Here is an 18,717-nt window from a genome sequence, read left to right on the forward strand (position 1 = left end):
GGAAGGAAAGGGATCGTGATCGCAGAATTTGGGGAAGGAGGAAATTAAAGAAGCGTATAAGGTTGGAATCGATCAGACAAAATTGGGAAAAAGCCTCAGACCAGGAGGAGAGATCCCGGCGCGAGCGATGCAGGCCCTGGCCGACGTCGTCGGGCGTCGCCCGGAGGAGAGATCCCGGCGCGAGCGATGCAGCCCTGGCCCTGGCCGACGTCGTCGGGCGTCGCGTGCGCCGTCGCGTGAGAGGGAGAGAAGGGGCCGAGGAACTGGTGCGCAGGGCGGCGTGGCGCCTGGTGGTCTGCAGGGGAATGGAGTCTACCGAGTGTATCGGATATGGCTCTGGGTGGGGGTGGTCAACTCGGTTGCTAGCTGGGCCAAGCAAAGATTGTGGGCCAGTCTGGTCTGGGCTCTGCACCGGCAGGTCTCCATGGAGTCTTTCTTAGAAAGAGGATCTGATTTCCCTCAAAAAAAAAAAGAGGATCTGATGGAGTCTAGGATTGTTATTTGTTAACAAGCCCCGTTAGAAAATAAAACAAGCAGCAGCATCATTCTTGGAGCTAATATCCAATGATCTGAAGGATATCAGACGAATTTGCGAAAAAGAAAAGAGGAAGGAAAACGAATATAGCTCGATGAGGGGCGTTGACTTGGGGAGGTGCCACTGTTGGTCGGACCAAGCTCGATAGGCCAATACTGGCGTTGGCGAACGGAGCAAGGGTCGGGAGGCTCCTCGACGCCATCGCCATGAACCAACGGAAAAAGCGCGCCACCGGGAGGGGTGAGGAGCGAGGACGTGAGGTGATATCTAAGCCCCAAGCCACTAATAAGTTCGAGGAGAGCAAAAACTTTGTTGGCCCTCTTCTTGAATTTCTCAACCGTGAAATATTTTGTATCATCTTATTTCAGTGGTTCTGATACAATCATATTCTGAATTTGTAAAGTGCACACAAAATAGTAAATGTGCCTCCACCTGGAAAATTTGGATACACAATTTAGTTTTACACACAGACCTACCGGTTGAGGTTTATGCGGATTAATAATTATGGTAATAGTCTACAAAGCTGAGTTACAACACTAACTCAGTTTAGTTCGAGCAGGCGGATGATATTTCTACCATGAAAGATCGGTTTTATGGTCTTTAAATAATTATTAGATCTAATTATTATTAGCTTCATGTGAAGAATCTTGCCAGATCGACAACACAATAATCTCTATTTGTACAAAATCAGTCTATCATGTGAGCCATTGTGTTTGTTTTGATATTTTTATATCACAGCTAAATGGATGACAATGAATGTAGTTTTATATCTTGGTAGCATGCAAATTAGAGTTTATTTGGGGCTAATTTTTGTAATATAGTTAAACTATAATAGCAGCCAATGATTTATTCGTCTCCTTTTTCTCTTCTTAACGCCAATGGTATATTGATGTGGCACTACTGCATGTACGGTGTAGTGTGATTGAATTGGCGGTTAGGTGAACCAGTGAACGCACGTCTAACTGTGATTGATTAATGGGACAAACTTATACCAAGAAAAGCATACACAGTGTGCCACATTAGCATATTACTGATGGATTTTTAGTATTGATTACGATGGTGACCAAGACGAAAAGTGTCAACACAAATACCTTACAGGAGCATTTGAATATTTATTTATCCCGATGCAACGCACGGGCACTTTTGCTAGTCTCTACATATGAAAGTATTTTTCCAATTATTTTTATTTCCCGTCCGATACTGTCCTGTTTTTGATTCGAATCCCTGGTCTGATTTATCCACATTCGAACCGGTTATTGGCCGCTCCAAATCTGTGAGAAAAATGTGGCAACGATATGGTAGAGACGAAATCCAATACAATACATCCGTTTATGCCCCTAACGAAGACCGTGAAAGAAATAAGCCAACTGTCTCGCATCCTCACATGAACAATCAAGCATCACCGATTTTGTACTCAGGGACCAACTAATTAAGATGGATCAGCATTATGATCGACGTTCGACAACCCGTACTCGTTAGGAAAAGGAATACAGTAATTAGTGCCACACTAGCTAATCAGCATGCACGAACGTACTGGATACTGTATACTTCGATTCCGATAGATAGATATGCTCCAAAGTGCAATGCATGCACGAGCTCATCAGAATAAATCAGGCATGCAGGTACACATAATTTACAACAACTCTTAGTACTACACCAGATATGCAACATTGCAACTACTGCTGGCGTACGTGCACGTCCTCTGTCCTGCGGCTAATTAAGCTAGATCATAACCTCATCACTCATCAATCATCATAACTCACAAGGCCGGTGCATGCATGACATACATATCACAGCTACATCAGTACCAAAAAGCTACTAGCAAAGAACCAAACCGGTCGACGGATCGCTGTCAAGCAGTCGCGCGATCTCTCTCGATCAACGGCGGTTGTGGTTGTTATGGCTGTTGTTGGCGGTGCCGTTGCTGTGGACGAAGGACGATGGCATGAGCATGTCCTGCAGCAGGCCGTAGTCCTGCGACATGAAGTGCTCCATCCGCAGCGGCGCACCAGCTGCCGTAGCAGCAGACCCCGAGCTCGCGCCACCCGCGCCCATGGCCGCCGCTGCCGCGTTCACTTGCCGCATCGCCGATTCCGCAGCGGCGAGCTGCTGCTGCTGCATCGCCTGCTGCATGGCGGCGTGGTGCCCCCCGCCGCCTTGGACTTGCTGCTGCTGCTGCTGCTGTAGGAAGTTGCCGAAGACGCCGTCGGGAGGGAAGGCTGCGCCGGGAGCCGGCTGCGGCGCGGGCATCCGGAAGTGGGGGTAGTGGAGGCCGTGGGCGTGCGCGGAAAGGAGGTGGTGGGCGGCGCTGCCGCGGAGCGTGGCCGGGATGGGGTGGATGTGCTTGCCCTCGTAGGTGGTGATCACCACGGCGGCGTCTTGGTACGACCGCTCCACCCGCTTCTTCACCGGACACTTCTGCGTCGTGCACCGGTAGTAGCTCCTGCAACCATTACCCACACGAAGTCAGCATCGTACGTGCACACCGATCATTTATAAGAGAAGGAAGAACCCTAATCCGACAGAGCATGTACCTCGGGAATGGGCTGTTCTTGACGGCCTTCTGGCCGTACTTGCGCCAGCGGTAGCCGTCCTCGAGATGGTCAACCTCGCTCTTGGTCATGAACGCGAAACGTGGCTGCCGCGGCCGCTTCTCCCCCTTGGCGCCTTTCCCCTTCCCATTGCCACCCACCCTGCAACATATGCCAAGATCAACTTGATCAATCGGCGGCCAATCTTAAGACACACAAGTACACATCAAGAATCATATACATGTTGTTCATACTAAAGAGATCACACATTCATGCCAACCTCAATCAAGTAAACATCAAGAATCATTCATACTACTAAAGAGATCCCACATGCATGCCAATGAACAACTTGATTAAACGGTGGTCAACAATCTTATACACAACCGCAAATACCAAGAAATCATACATGTTCATACCATAAAAGAGAGTACATTAGTTAGCTTGTCCATTCAAACATAGTGGCTGCAGTATACGTACGTACGCAAATGTTGTCTAGGTAGGTGTGTACTGGCGTACGGCACAGCCGGCACACACGCATACACATCTGCTCAAGTTCACACCGTACACCAGCCTAGCTGTTGTACTGTCGCCCATGGATCCATCATGGTCAAACAACGATCTATCGATGCTACAAAGGGGGGACTAAGCTGCAAAGTAGCTTTCCATGAAAACGATCTATCGGTCGGTCGATCGATAGAGTAAGCAGCTAACTGACACTTGATCGTTCGGTTCGGTTGAAGTAAGTACATATGATGAATTGATGACCTAGCTAGATCCCAAGTCAATTCCTGATTAATCATGATATTGTTGGTGAATGAGTTAATTAAATAAGAAGGACGCATGCAGCAGGGTGTTCGATCATGCGCCGAGTAGGTGCAGTCAAATTAGAAGACCTTGAAAGTTTGTGGATGGGAATGAAGACAAGGAAGAAATCAAGAAAAGAAAAAAAAAAGCTAGATAGACTAATTAATGAAAAAGCTGTGGGCATATGCAACAGATATTGATTAAGATTGGTCAAAATCATTTTGTACTACGATTCTTGTACCTGGTCTACGACAGGAGGCTGCAAGTGGGAAAACCCTAGATCGAGTTCATACCGTACATTGAGCAAAACAAAGAGACGAGATCGAAATGGAAAGGAACACATGCATGGATCGTACGAGTAGATCTATTTAATTGATGTTAGGATCGACGAACTGGTTATTTTCGAACCCATTAAATCTAGTTATCTGCAGGGTAGAATGAACTGGTCAGTGCAAAGAGGAATATTAGCCCGGCCGATTGGGAAATTTTGGATCAATGAAGAAGAGTTCAAGCAAGGATAAGAGTAACAAATTAATCGTGGTACGTTGATCGAAAAAAACTCGCACGAGAACAACAATCAATCGTGAAATCAACCTCAAGCTAGCTGATCCTGAAGTTCTTGCCGGAAATAAAATGGGATCAGATCGCTTACCCTTTCTTCTTGTCCTCTCCATCCCCACCACCTCCTCCCTGATTGGCCGCCGCCGCCAACGCCTCCTGGGCCTCCTTGCTCTCGTCGCCCTCGCCCTGATCCTCCTTCTTGCACTTCCCGGCACCCTCCTCGTCCCCACCCACCGCGCCGCAGGCCTCGCTCGAGGTCGAGGAAACCGACACGCTGTGTGGCGTCATCGGCGCCGCCGTTCCGCCCGGCCCGCCGCCAGGCATCCCCGCGACGTCCACCGCTTGCAGCTCCATCTTCACAACCTCCTCGACGCCGCCGCCGCCAGCCGTCACGTCGCCGAAGTCGTCCCTCGCGCCGAACGCGTCGGCGCCAAAGTCGAGCGGCGGCGTCTGCAGGTAGTCGGGGAAGAACCACGGCTGCTGCTGCATCATCTGCATCGGCGACGAGATGGCGTCGGCGGGCCGCTGCGCGAAGAGCGAGGCCAGGTCGTCGTTGTTGAACTGAAAGTCGCCGGAGAAGTGGCGGTGGTGCTGCTGGTCATGGCTCGCCATGGACGGATGGACAGATAGATCGGCCGGAGCCGGACAGATCAGATCGACAGATTCGTGGTACGTTGCTTCTCGCTTCTGCTGCCGTACTAGCTAGCTTAGCTAGTAGCAGTGGTGTAGTAGAGAAGCCAAAGGCAAGAGAGAGGGAGGGGTGTGTGTGAGCTAGCTGAACCAGGTGGTGTGTGTGTGTGTGTGATCAATTCATGTGTGGGGAGGCCGGGAGGGGAAAGATGATAGGTAGCTTGGCGAGTCTCGGCGTGGGTCCTACTTGACTCTGGGTTTTGCTTTTGGCTAATAAAACTCCATTTACTTTGTCAATTGGTATAGTAATATACACTCACTGCACACTACCTTAGTTATTTGGTCACATGGCTAAGCTTTTGGTTTAGACTTGACTAGTTCTTCTCAATGCTTCGTATTTTGAATTACTAATAGAAAATATTATCTACCGTAAAAATAACTTCTTTTATCAATCAATACCTTTTTTTATTACGGCATCCTTAGAAATTAACTGACGCGCGCGGCTTTGCTAGATTTAGGCAAGATACACATGTATCCAGATGCATTTTAATGTTTAGTTTCACATATTTTTAAAAGATTCCATGTCACTTATAATTTAAAACGGAGAAAGTGCTACCTTTAGGGATGGAGTTGCCCTATTAGCATTGATGTCAGACGACCCTAAGGGCATCTACAATGCTGAGCGCTTACATGAACGCTTAAGTGAAAAAAATAAAGATCGCTAAATCAATATATGAGCTAAGCGTCATGTCTGCAACACTGAGTGTTTAATCAGGCGCTAAAAGCAACGCAAGCGTTCTCCAAGCGCCGGATCTCTCCATCGCTGAAACTGTTTGGAAGGAGTTGTAAAACTAGCTATTCCGTTTATCCTGGCGCAAGGGATAGCGCCCGCCGCCTTCTTGATTCAGTTCGTGCGGGAAAAAAGAGCAAGCGCCCGACTCAACTATTTGCGTCGACTCCGGCTAGAATCCCGGGATCGATCGGAAATCAAGCAAAACGGCCAGGAAAAAGAGCCCAGCGCCGGCTCTAAGCGTTCCCGTTGTACATGCCCTAATAAAAATTGAGAAACTCTTCCCTATTTATACTAAGTGCTGCCATTTTACATTAGCGGATTAGAGATAATATAGAGCCGGCCAAGTTGAACTTTTTTCCTAGCTTCGTCCCTGACTACCTCCGATCCATAATAATACGTCGTTGTTTTAGTTTAAATTTAAAGTAAAATCACAACACTTAGTAGTATATATGGATTGAAGGGAGGAGTTATTCTGATTTATTTCACCTTGATATTTCCGTATTACCTTGATCTTTGCTGTATTACGGGTTGCTAACTGCAGAGCTGGTTGGAGAACATGACACGAACAGTAACATCAGTACACTGCAAAGTCCTAACGCTAGCTTAGCTAGCTATAGGACGGAACGGTGCAAGGTCGCACACGTCTGTGCGGTGAGTCAGCGACGACGGGCACCCACCGGCGGCAGCCGGTTACGCCGGTCAAACCGGCGCGCTCGGTCAACCCGTTCAGACCTGACACGTGTCCCTGGCCTGTTTGACCCGGCCCCGCACTGGCGGCCCACCACCGTCCACGTGTGCCAGCCCGTGGGGTCGACGCCAGCGTGACGCCTCCCACATGCAAGCGGTGGGAACACCTCCAGCCGTCCGATGGTGATCTGATGGATGCGGGTCTCCGGCGGTGGAACGGAACGGGACAGGCCGCCGTCGCATTGGTCGCGGGCGGGCCGACCATGGTGTCCCGGAGAGCGGCACGCGACGGCGACTTGCTACTGCTGGAAAGGCCTGGTCTCCGGACTCCGGCGGCCGGCGTGGCGCGCGTGCGGCCAGCACGGACGACGTGCTGGGAATGTGTCGAGGTAAACTACCGAGGCAACAAAACTAGCTAGTGCAATCTGTAACTCACACAAGCCTACTCAATATTTCAGCAGCCACGTGATGACGATGATGAGGTTTTGCTTCTGTTTGCGAATGGATTGCAAGAATATTTAAACATTTTATTTGAACTCCCTCGACTCCAAATTAAAATGTCTGCATCTTTTTATTCAAAATGAGCAAACCTAAACAACGTGGTTGCCGTATCTAGACCAAATCTGACAAAACCTGCATCGCTTAATTTCTCTTTTTTACTTACGACACTTAATTTAGAACGGAGGAACTAGTATGCAGTGTAGTCATTTCCAACTACCCGACCTAGTTCAGACATCAAATATGTTCATTTCGGTCCGTTCTCAGGATGGTGTGCGCTCGTTTCCTGGACGACGCCAAGGCAGCATACCTCACCATTAGGGAGGCATTCAAGGCGGTGGAGACGACGGAGTCAGGGGTAACCGTGTACCCAGAGAAGGGCAAACTTTAGCCTGTCAACCAAGGTAAGGACTCGGACTTAGATGGCCAAATACCAAGACAGTACTCGGCTAGAAAGGCCAAAGAGACCCACATCATAGAAGTCAACACACTTGACACCAGGCGTGATGCACGATCAACTGATAGGACCAGATCGCATGTTGCACGAGCACGTCCTAAGCAGCCTAGCGGCGTATAGAAGGAGCAGACCTCAGAGGAAGAAGCACGTCCAATTTCATTCAAATCATACAACCAGAAGTAAGAAGACGCGAAAAACTCACCGGAGTTGTAGTAATTAGGTAGTTCATCTTTTGGATCTTAGAGCATACCCATCAATTTCACTCTACTCGGAGTTGTATCCTACCCAGAATAGGTTTGACACGCCGGCTAGACTCGTAGTCGTCGCCCATAGTATCTCTAGGCTAGATTCCTTGCCAGAAGACCACCGTTTGTAATATTTGAGCACCTCAAGCACTCCATATAATATAGCTAACACAAGACGTAGGGTTGTTACCGGATCATCATCCGGGGCATGGACCTATCTTGCATGCCTTGAGGTTCTTAGCCAATCGGTTTGTGATCACAAGCGCTTACACCTACAAATATCTTGCCGGGAATCAAAACCCCAACAGTTGGCGCGCTAGGTAGGGATTTGTTTTTCACTTTTAAGCAACTCGATAGGTTCATCATTACCCCTCGGTCCGGACCACAGTGTCGCCGAGGGCTGTCCCAAGCAAGCTCCCATGCCTAGCTGGGAGGCTCCACTTGGTTCCCTCCACTTCAGCATCTTGGAGCTCAACACCAACCATTTCATAGCATCGACATTCGCAAGTGGGTGCCCACGCCGGCAGGATTCCAAGTCGTGGATGAGTTGGTGACCTTGGAGCACTCACACAAGTCCGGCAAGGAGAGGCCTTGCTCTAAAGTCCTCCATCGCCAAGGACATTCCTCTGACACCGACGACGATAATTCCCTAGGTTAGGAGTGGGACTTTCGGTCACAGATGGCGCCATTCATTGCACTTGCAGAAGGGCGGCTCGCCACGAGGCATCGCGTTATGAACATCGTCGAGCCACTAAGGTCTAGCCGCTCTTGGCTACTCAATAGGAAGGAAATGAATGTGATACCCATCCAGAACAACCACCTTCAGAGACGAAGCCCGTGGTACTATGGTGGGGGCTTCGTTACCCTCCGCGTCGCATTCTTCAACACGACCCGGAGGGAGGCTGAAAGGATCGTATGCCGCACCTAGAGGGGGGGTGAATAGGTGCTAACCAATTTTTAGTTCTTTTTCAACTTAGGCTTGACACAAAGGTAAATTCTCTAGATATGCAACTAAGTGAATATACCTATATGACAAGGATATCAACTAAGCAAGATATAGCTACGCAATAGGAGATAGAGTGGGATAGAGGTAACCGAGAGTGGAGCACGCGATGACACGGAGATGATTCCCGTAGTTCCCTTCCTTTGCAAGAAGGTACGTCTACGTTTGGAGGAGTGTGGTTGCTACGCAAGCCAAACCAACAGCCACGAAGGCTTCACTCGGATCTCCCGTGAGCAACGCCACGAAGGCCTAGCCCACTTCCACTAAGGGATTTCCTCGAGGCGGAAACCGGGCCTTTACAAAGTTCTTGGGGCACACATCCACAACCAAATTGGAGGCTCCCAAATCTGTAACAATACAACAATCAACAACAACACATCAACAACAAATCAACTAGGGAACCAAATAGGAACACTAGCATGAGATCCCTCAAACAAGTGAGGGGAAATGAAGAACGCTTCGGTGAGGATGTAGATCGGTGTCTTCTCCTTCGAATCTCCAAAGATCAAGAGATTTGGTTGGGGGAGGAAGGAGATCTTGCAAATCTTGAGTTTCTTGAGGTGGCTCTAATGGAGGTGGCTTGGCAGATTTCTTGTGTAATGATTGAGCAAGCAACCAAGGTAGAAGAAGGGGGGTATTTATACCTCCCCTCAAAATTGAGCCGTTGCACCTTCCGGGGGGTTGGATATTCCGGCCTAAGTAAGGGCCGGATAATCCGCCCCCCCGGATAATCCGGCCTTCGGGACAAAACTGTGACTTTATCCGGCCAAATGTTCGGCCCAATGCCAGACTTGCTTTTCTTCCAGTCCTTAGCCAAAATCGAGGGGGCCGGATATTTCCAAAATATCCGGCCCCTATACTGCGCTGCTTTTCCTCATGAGACTTAGCCAAAATCAGGGGGCCGGATATTTCAACAATATCCGGCCCGGATTATCCGGCCTGGCCAACTTTTTCTGATTTCTTTTGACAGACGATCAAATCCAACACACAAGAATAAATATCTATGTAATCCATGTACCACTTAAACAAACATTAGTGTATCACATATATTGACATCAAACACACAAAACATAATGTGAGAGATGTTCTTTCAATCTCCCCCTTTTTGGTGTTTGATGACAATATACGGATTTGCAAGAGAATCACTCCCCCTACATGTGTGCATATAAGTAATTTGCATTTGAATACAAATACACAACACATAGGAGTGAGGTGCCTCAACACAAGAGGTATCCAACATGAGCTCTAACACATAGACATCGACAAATATGAAGTTGAGATAGGATGTAAGAAATCATACCCATGTGTAGATATATAATACGGAGATATAGCATCACACATAATGTAATATCCTTGATCTCAACAAATAGAAATCCGAAAACCATGACAATGTCTCACACCACATAGCACATAGTTTTGAACGGCACACAAACAAACCAAATAGTTCAAAGAAGAGGGAACACAAGCAATATAAGAATGATAAACGCATATGCTTGTGCCCAAACCATGCAAATCCCCGAGAATCCTAATAGAACACTTCTCCCCCTTTGACATCGAGACGCCAAAAAGGGGACAAGCGCGATGCTACACGTCCCATGGGAATCACTCGGAGGCTTCTTCATCATCGGACTGGTATGCCGCTTCCTCTTCTTCCTCATCAGTGTCAGGTGCATCCGGAGAGCGGCGAGAGGTGTTGGACCTTTGAAGGCAATCATCAAGATCACTCCATGGAACCTGTGCAGAGTGCCATCCACTATAACCCTGGTGAGCTGGAGGCTGAGGCGGGGGTCCTTGATCACCACTGAGCTTGTGAAGAATAACCGCCTGAGTATGCTTAATCTCGGAACGCTCTCGGCTAGCTGCATAGTTCTCCTTATGGATCTCAATGTTCATGCAAAGGATGTGACGCTCGAAACCAACTAAGCCGGCTCACTTGCTTCCTCATAGCCGGGACATCAGGATGACGAGCAGGAGCAAAACCACTAGAACGAGCATCACCCATGAAAGTGTCAGGAGCATGTACAGCTGAAGAGACTGGCTTAAGCCTTTAGGCCTTCTTGACATTGTGCTTCACCAAAGGATACCCACTCAAGTCTTCACCACCCAAAGCCACAGAGTTGTTGATGAGAAGCTGAATGTAGGGTGCATAGGGTATGGTGGTCCGGGAGACCATGGCATCATGGATCTCATGGAAGATAAAGTCCATGACATCAAGAGTGTAGTTCCGTTCCTCAGTAACATCACGAGCACACTTATAGCTGAGGTGCATAAGGTCCACAAGGGCTCCCCGGAGAGCATCATTGTTACCACCACTTGGGCAAATGGTTGCCCGAAAGAACCGAAGCAACTGACTGTATATGGGAAGCAGCCCCTTAGCAAGACCAATTTTTCCCGCTGAGGTATATAGATCCACAAGAGCATTCTTATCTGTCTGTTGTGGTCCATGAAGGCGACGACCCCCATCAACAGGAACTCCAAGAATACCAGCAAATCGGCGCAGAGTGGCACCTGCAGTGAGTGGAGCCGGTCATCCATTCCATAGTGCGTTCCTCATCTTTCTTGATTGCCAAAGTGGCAAAGAATTGCTTCACCAAATCTGGGCTATAGTCACATTGAATCTTCATGATATCAAGCAAGCCCATCCTTCCAGCTACCCAGATTGCATCTTCAAAGTGATTGTTGACAGCCAGAATGTCCACATTGATAGCTTGCATGGGTCTCAGATTCTTCATGGGCTCATAGACGTCCTTGTAGATGAACTCCTGCTCCATGCACCAGTATCTCCTGCCCTCTATCTCTTCATCCCTTGGGACATCTTCATACCAGTTCTTCATGCGGATAGCGGAATAAGAGACCGGGTCCATGGCCTTGTAGTTCTCCCTCACTTCCTTGTTCTTCCGCCTTGAAGTGACGGACTTGCGAGGTGCATTGGGTGCAAACTCGTCACTAGATCGATCATGCCTTGAGCGTCTCCGACCACCCCGAGAAGCACCACCTGTGAGAAGCAAAGGCGGGTAGCAAAGGGAAGGTAATGCTCATAAGTCATGTAAGATACAGTAATATACTCGAGAAACATGCTATAAGTCGGTACAAATCTAGACATGATAGATTGAAGCAAAAACTGCAGCGGCGATGAAGCTCCGGGCCGGATAATCCGGTGTCCCCGGGGGCGGATAATCCGGCCTGGCCGGATAATCCGGCCTGCTCGGGGGCGGATAATCCGGCCTCGCGAAATTTGCGGTTTTCCAATCAAAAGCTTGTCTAAGACTAGATCGGCCTCATAGCATGCAAGAGGAGTACACTACAATTGATTTGGAACAACTAGACACCAATTCCACCAAGAAAATAGCACATATAAAACACAACATCTAGGGTTAGAGATTGTGAATCATACCCACATCCATTGTGGAAACCGCTTTGTGGTGACCCGGCATACCACTGCATGGTGTAGTATGCAAGTCTGATATAATACCAATGAAACACCGTTCCACGAGTATTATATCGCTCAGAGTGGTACAACAGAAACATACGCGGGTCCAAGGCATGTCTATAGAATTACAACATTGACTCTGTTACATAAGATCATCACAGCCTCCTACTTTACAATGAGGTAAAACTGCAGATAACTCCAGAAGAACGACTCGTAGTCTAATCCTATCACGAACTCTATTTGTAGAGTATTTAACTAGCTATAAAGGCTAAGAATAGATTCTAGCTAAATAGGAGCTAGGTTTAGGAAGCTAGTTCCCATCTATGGCTATACTAGGTTTTCTCCTTGTTGGATGAGGTATCTGACTCTTCTGACAAGGTCCTGTCTCGTGAAGTAGTTGTTGACTCCTCGGCCTTCGAGTTGTACTGTAGATCCTCCTTCAATGCCTCCATATCTAAGCAGGGGATTTAAGAGTGGGATGAGTACGAGTGTACTCAACAAGTTCATTATAGGAAAGAGGTGTTTAATGCACTAGCTACAACATTAGACCTGAAAGTCTAATACCAATGCAGGTTTTCATAATCATTTCTTCAAGAGGTTGCTTTTATTCAGAAGAACTATGTCCGTCAGCCTTCACCGGTTTACTAGAACTTCATGGAGCTCCTTTCCGGCAGCGTTCGCAGTTCCATATCCCGGAACAGGGAGTGACGGGTCACGGTTCATTACACTCTGCAGAGGTGTGTTGCTTTACCCATAAGAGATCTTAACCTTGGTGCCAACCGGGCAATTGTTCCCGTCCACACTTCCTATGGTGTGAGGCCCGGTATAAGGTCTAGCAAATCATGTTGCTACCTCGAACACCCACCCTTTGTTGCATGCCCTGATACGTCTCCGACGTATCGATAATTTCTTATGTTCTATGCCATATTATTGATGATACCTACATGTTTTATGCACACTTTATGTCATATTCGTGCATTTTCTGGAACTAACCTATTAACAAGATGCTGAAGTGCCGATTCTTGTTTTTCTGCTGTTTTTGGTTTCAGAAATCCTAGTAACGAAATATTCTCGGAATTGGACGAAATCAAAGCCCAGGGGCCTATTTTTCTACGAAGCTTCCAGAAGTCCGAAGACGAGACGAAGAGGGGCCACGGGGTGGCCAAACCCTAGGGCGGCACGGCCCCACCCCTGGCCGCGCCGGCCTATGGTGTGGGCCCCCCGTGCCGCCTCTTGACTTGCCCTTCCGCCTACTTAAAGCCCCCGTGACGAAACCCCCAGTACCGAGAGCCACGATACGGAAAACCTTACTGAGACGCCGTCGCCGCCGATCCCATCTCGGGGGATCCAGGAGATCGCCTCCGGCACCCTGCCGGAGAGGGGAATCATCTCCCGGAGGACTCTACACCGCCATGGTCGCCTCCGGAGTGATGTGTGAGTAGTCTACCCCTGGACTATGGGTCCATAGCAGTAGCTAGATGGTTGTCTTCTCCTCATTGTGCTTCATTGTCGGATCTTGTGAGCTGCCTAACATGATCAAGATCATCTATCTGTAATTCTATATGTTGTGTTTGTCGGGATCCGATGGATAGAGAATACCATGTCATGTTAATTATCAAGTTATTACACATGTGTTGTTTATGATCTTGCATGCTCTCCGTTTCTAGTAGAGGCTCGGCCAAGTTTTTACTTTTAACTCCAAGAGGGAGTACTTATGCTCGATAGTGGGTTCATGCCCGCATTGACACCAGGACGAGTGACGAAAGTTCTAAGGTTGTGTTGTGCTTGTTGCCACTAGGGATAAAACATTGGCGCTATGTCCGAGGATGTAGTTGTTGATTACATTACGCACCATACTTAATGCAATTGTCCGTTGTTAGCAACTTAATACTGGAGGGGTTCGGATGATAACTTCGAAGGTGGACTTTTTAGGCATAGATGCAGTTGGATGGCGGTCTATGTACTTTGTTGTAATGCCCAATTAAATCTCACTATACTTATCATGTCATGTATGTGAATTGTTATGCCCTCTCTATTTGTCAATTGCCCGACTGTAATTTGTTCACCCAACATGCTTTTATCTTATGGGAGAGACACCTCTAGTGAACTGTGGACCCCGGTCCATTCTTTAATACTGAAATACAAATCTGTCGCAATACTTGTTTTACTGTTTTCTCTCGCAAACAATCATCTTCCACACAATACGGTTAATCCTTTGTTACGAGCAAGCCGGTGAGATTGACAACCTCATCTGTTTCGTTGGGGCAAAGTACTTTGGTTGTGTTGTGCGGGTTCCACGTTGGCGCCGGAATCTCCGGTGTTGCGCCGCACTACATCCCGCCGCCATCAACCTTCAACGTGCTTCTTGGCTCCTCCTGGTTCGATAAACCTTGGTTTCTTTCCGAGGGAAAACTTGCTGCTGTGCGCATCATACCTTCCTCTTGGGGTTGCCCAACGAACGTGTGAAATACACGCCATCAAGCATATTTTCCGGCGCCGTTGCCGGGGAGATCAAGACACGCTGCAAGGGGAGTCTCCACTTCTCAATCTCTTTACTTTGTTTTTGTCTTGCTTTATTTTATTTACTACTTTGTTTGCTGCATTAAATCAAAATACAAAAAAGTTAGTTGCTAGCTTTACTTTATTTGCTGTCTTGTTTGCTATATCAAAAACACAAAAAAATTAGTTTACTTGCATTTACTTTATCTAGTTTGCTTTATTTACTGTCTTGCACTCTATATTAAAAATACAAAAAAAAATTAGTTACTTTTGTTACCATGTCTAGCTCTGAACTTGTTACTTCTTCACCTGAAGAATTAGTCTTCACTTTTAAGCAAGGGGATGAGGAGAGTTTTAAGGATGCTTGGTCTAGAATTTTTACTTCTTATCGTGAAGCCGAACCTCAAATGACTCTAAGTTTGCTCCTTAGTAATTTTTATTTTGGTCTTATGGTTCGCTATAGATATGCTTTGGATACTTTAGTGGGAGGAGATTTCCTCCATTGCAATGGGGATCAAGCTTTTAATGCCATAAAGAAGTTGGTTGCATCACATGATTCAGCCAATAATTTTGATTCAGCCCTTATCAGCATTCATAATAGATTAAATACTCTTGATACAAGTGCATCTCGCTTAAATGAAAATTATGGATACATTCGTAACCGTCTTGATCAAGTTTTAGTGAACTCTGAACTTTCATTATGGGATCCTGCTTGTTAAAATTGTTATCGGTGATCGAACTCTTCATGCCTACTTGTGATATTATGTATGAATTTTGCCTTATGCTCGAAAGCATTTATAAATCTTTGAAACTTTGGGGAGTCGATGAAGGAGGAGAAGAGATAACTCTCATTGATAACTCTATTATAATTCCTAAGGGAGTAGCTGCAGGTGTGCATACAACCATTCTTGGAAGAACAATATCCATTGATTATCTTGTTATTGAAACAGGAAAAATCATACTTGGGAGATCCCTGTTGAAACTATTGGGAGCAGATCATTGATGTGGGAAAAGGCACTCCGAAATTCACCTCTATGCCGGGGGAAATCACATATTCCCTAAACCAAAGGGAAGGAAAAACAATAAGAAAGGTAAGGGTAAAGCCCAAGGTAAGGTTGACGCACCACCCTTCGATAACACTTGAGTTACACTTTACGCGCCTAGCTGAAAGGCGTTAAAGAAAAGCGCTTATGGGAGACAACCCATGTTTTTACTACAGTATTTTTGTTTTATATTTGTGTCTTGGAAGTTGTTTACTACTGTAGCAACCTCTCCTTATCTTAGTTTTATGTTTTGTTGTGCCAAGTAAAGTCTTTGATAGAAAAGTAAGTACTAGATTTGGATTACTGCGCAGAAACAGATTTCTTTGCTGTCACGAATCTGGGTCTAATTCTCTGTAGGTAACTCAGAAAATTATGCCAATTTACGTGAGTGATCCTCAGATATGTACGCAACTTTCATTCAATTTGAGCATTTTCGTTTGAGCAAGTCTGGTGGCCTAATAAAATCCATCTTTATGGACTGTTCTGTTTTGACAGATTCTGTCTTTTATTTCGCATTGCCTCTTTTGCTATGTTGGATGAATTTCTTTGATCCACTAATGTCCAGTAGCTTTATGCAATGTCCAGAAGTGTTAAGAATGATTGTGTCACCTCTGAACATGTGAATTTTTATTATGCACTAACCCTCTAAAGAGTTGTTTCGAGTTTGGTGTGGAGGAAGTTTTCAAGGATCAAGAGAGGAGTATGATGCAATATGATTAAGGAGAGTGAAAGCTCTAAGCTTGGGGATGCCCCGGTGGTTCACCCCTGCATATATTAAGAAGACTCAAGCGTCTAAGCTTGGGGATGCCCAAGGCATCCCCTTCTTCATCAACAACATTATCAGGTTCCTCCCCTGAAACTATATTTTTATTCGGCCACATCTTATGTACTTTGCTTGGAGCGTCGGTTTGTTTTTGTTTTTTTGTTTTGTTTGAATAAAATGGATCCTAGCATTCACTTTATGGGAGAGAGACACGCTCCGCTGTTGCATATGGACAAATATGTCCTTAGGTTCTACTCATAGTATTCATGGCGAAGTTTCTCCTTCGTTAAATTGTTATATGGTTGGAATTGGAAAATGCTACATGTAGTAATTCTAAAATGTCTTGGATAATTTGATACTTGGAAATTGTTGTGCTCATGTTTAAGCTCTTGCATCATATACCTTGCACCCATTAATGAAGAAATACTTAGAGCTTGCTAATTTGTTTGCATATTTGGTTTCTCTAGAGTCTAGATAACATCTAGTATTGAGTTTTGAACAACAAGGAAGACGGTATGGAGTCTTATAATGTTTACCATATGTCTTTTATGTGAGTTTTGTTGTACCGTTCATCCTTGTGTTTGTTTCAAATAACCTTGCTAGCCTAAACCTTGTATCGAGAGGGAATACTTCTCATGCATCCAAAATACTTGAGCCAACCACTATGCCATTTGTGTCCACCATACCTACCTACTACATGGTATTTACCCGCCATTCCAAAGTAAATTGCTTGAGTGCTACCTTTAAAACTCCATCATTCACCTTTGCAATATATAGCTCATGGGACAAATAGCTTAAAAACTATTGTAGTATTGAATATGTACTTATGCACTTTATCTCTTATTAAGTTGCTTGTTGAGCGGTAACCATGTTTACGGGGACGCCATCAACTATTTCTTGTTGGATATCATGTGAGTTGCTATGCATGTCCGTCTTGTCTGAAGCAAGAGAGATCTACCACCTTCATGGTTGGAGCATGCATAATGTTAGAGAAGAACTTTGGGCCGCTAACTAAAGCCATGATTCATGGTGGAAGTTTAAGTTTGGACACATATCCTCAATCTCATATGAGAATAATAATTGTTGCCACATGCTTATGCATAAAAGAGGAGTCCATTATCTGTTGTCCATGTTGTCCCGGTATGGATGTCTAAGTTGAGAATAATCAAAAGCGAGAAATCCAAAATGCGAGCTTTCTCCTTAGACCTTTGTACGAGCGGCATGGAGGTACCCCATTGTGACACTTGGTCAAAACATGTGCATTGCAAAGATCCGGTAGTCCAAGTTAATTAGGACAAGGTGCGGGCACTATTAGTATACTATGCATGAGACTTGCAACTTGTAAGATATAACTTTCATAACTCATATGCTTTATTACTACCGTTGACAAAATTGTTTCATGTTTTCAAAATAAAAGCTCTAGCACAAATATAGCAATCGATGCTTTCCTCTTTGAAGGACCATTCTCTTTACTTTTATGTTGAGTCAGTTCACCTATCTCTCTCCACCTCAAGAAGCAAACACTTGTGTGAACTGTGCATTGATTCTTACATACTTGCATATTGTACTTGTTATATTACTCTATGTTGACTATTATCCATGAGATATACATGTTACAAGTTGAAAGCAACCGCTGAAACTTAATCTTCCTTTGTGTTGCTTCAATACCTTTACTTTGATTTATTGCTTTATGAGTTAACTCTTATGCAAGACTTATTAATACTTGTCTTGAAGTACTATTCATGAAAAGTCTTTGCTTTATGATTCACTTGTTTACTCATGTCATCACCATTGTTTTGATCGCTGCATCCACTACATATGTTTACAAATAGTATGATCAAGGTTATGATGGCATATCACATCAGAAATTATCTTTGTTATCGTTTTACCTGCTCGGGACGAGCAGAACTAAGCTTGGGGATGCTTGATACGTCTCCGACGTATCGATAATTTCTTATGTTCTATGCCATATTATTGATGATACCTACATGTTTTATGCACACTTTATGTCATATTCGTGCATTTTCCGGAACTAACCTATTAACAAGATGCCGAAGTGCCGATTCTTTGTTCTACGCTGTTTTTGGTTTCAGAAATCCTAGTAACGAAATATTCTCGGAATTGGACGAAATCAAAGCCCAGGGGCCTATTTTTCCACGAAGCTTCCGGAAGTCCGAAGACGAGACGAAGAGGGGCCACGGGGTGGCCAAACCCTAGGGCGGCGCGGCCCCACCCCCG

The 18,717-nt window shown here is 45.9% G+C and overlaps 1 protein-coding gene across 1 annotated transcript; it reads right to left on the bottom strand.

The window, feature by feature from the left end:
* Positions 1-2,413: 2,413 nt before the first annotated feature.
* LOC124648303 (WRKY transcription factor 23-like) lies at positions 2,414-5,043 on the bottom strand. The gene is made up of 3 exons (XM_047188090.1): positions 4,523-5,043; positions 3,070-3,228; positions 2,414-2,978 (listed from the first exon to the last, which is right to left on the bottom strand). Exons 1-3 carry the CDS (start codon positions 5,041-5,043, stop codon positions 2,414-2,416), a joined length of 1,245 nt encoding a protein of 414 aa, XP_047044046.1.
* Between the last annotated feature and the right edge of the window lie 13,674 nt (positions 5,044-18,717).

The sequence above is a fragment of the Lolium rigidum genome, chromosome 4 (assembly GCF_022539505.1).
Source record: "Lolium rigidum isolate FL_2022 chromosome 4, APGP_CSIRO_Lrig_0.1, whole genome shotgun sequence".
Taxonomy (NCBI): Eukaryota; Viridiplantae; Streptophyta; class Magnoliopsida; order Poales; family Poaceae; genus Lolium; species Lolium rigidum.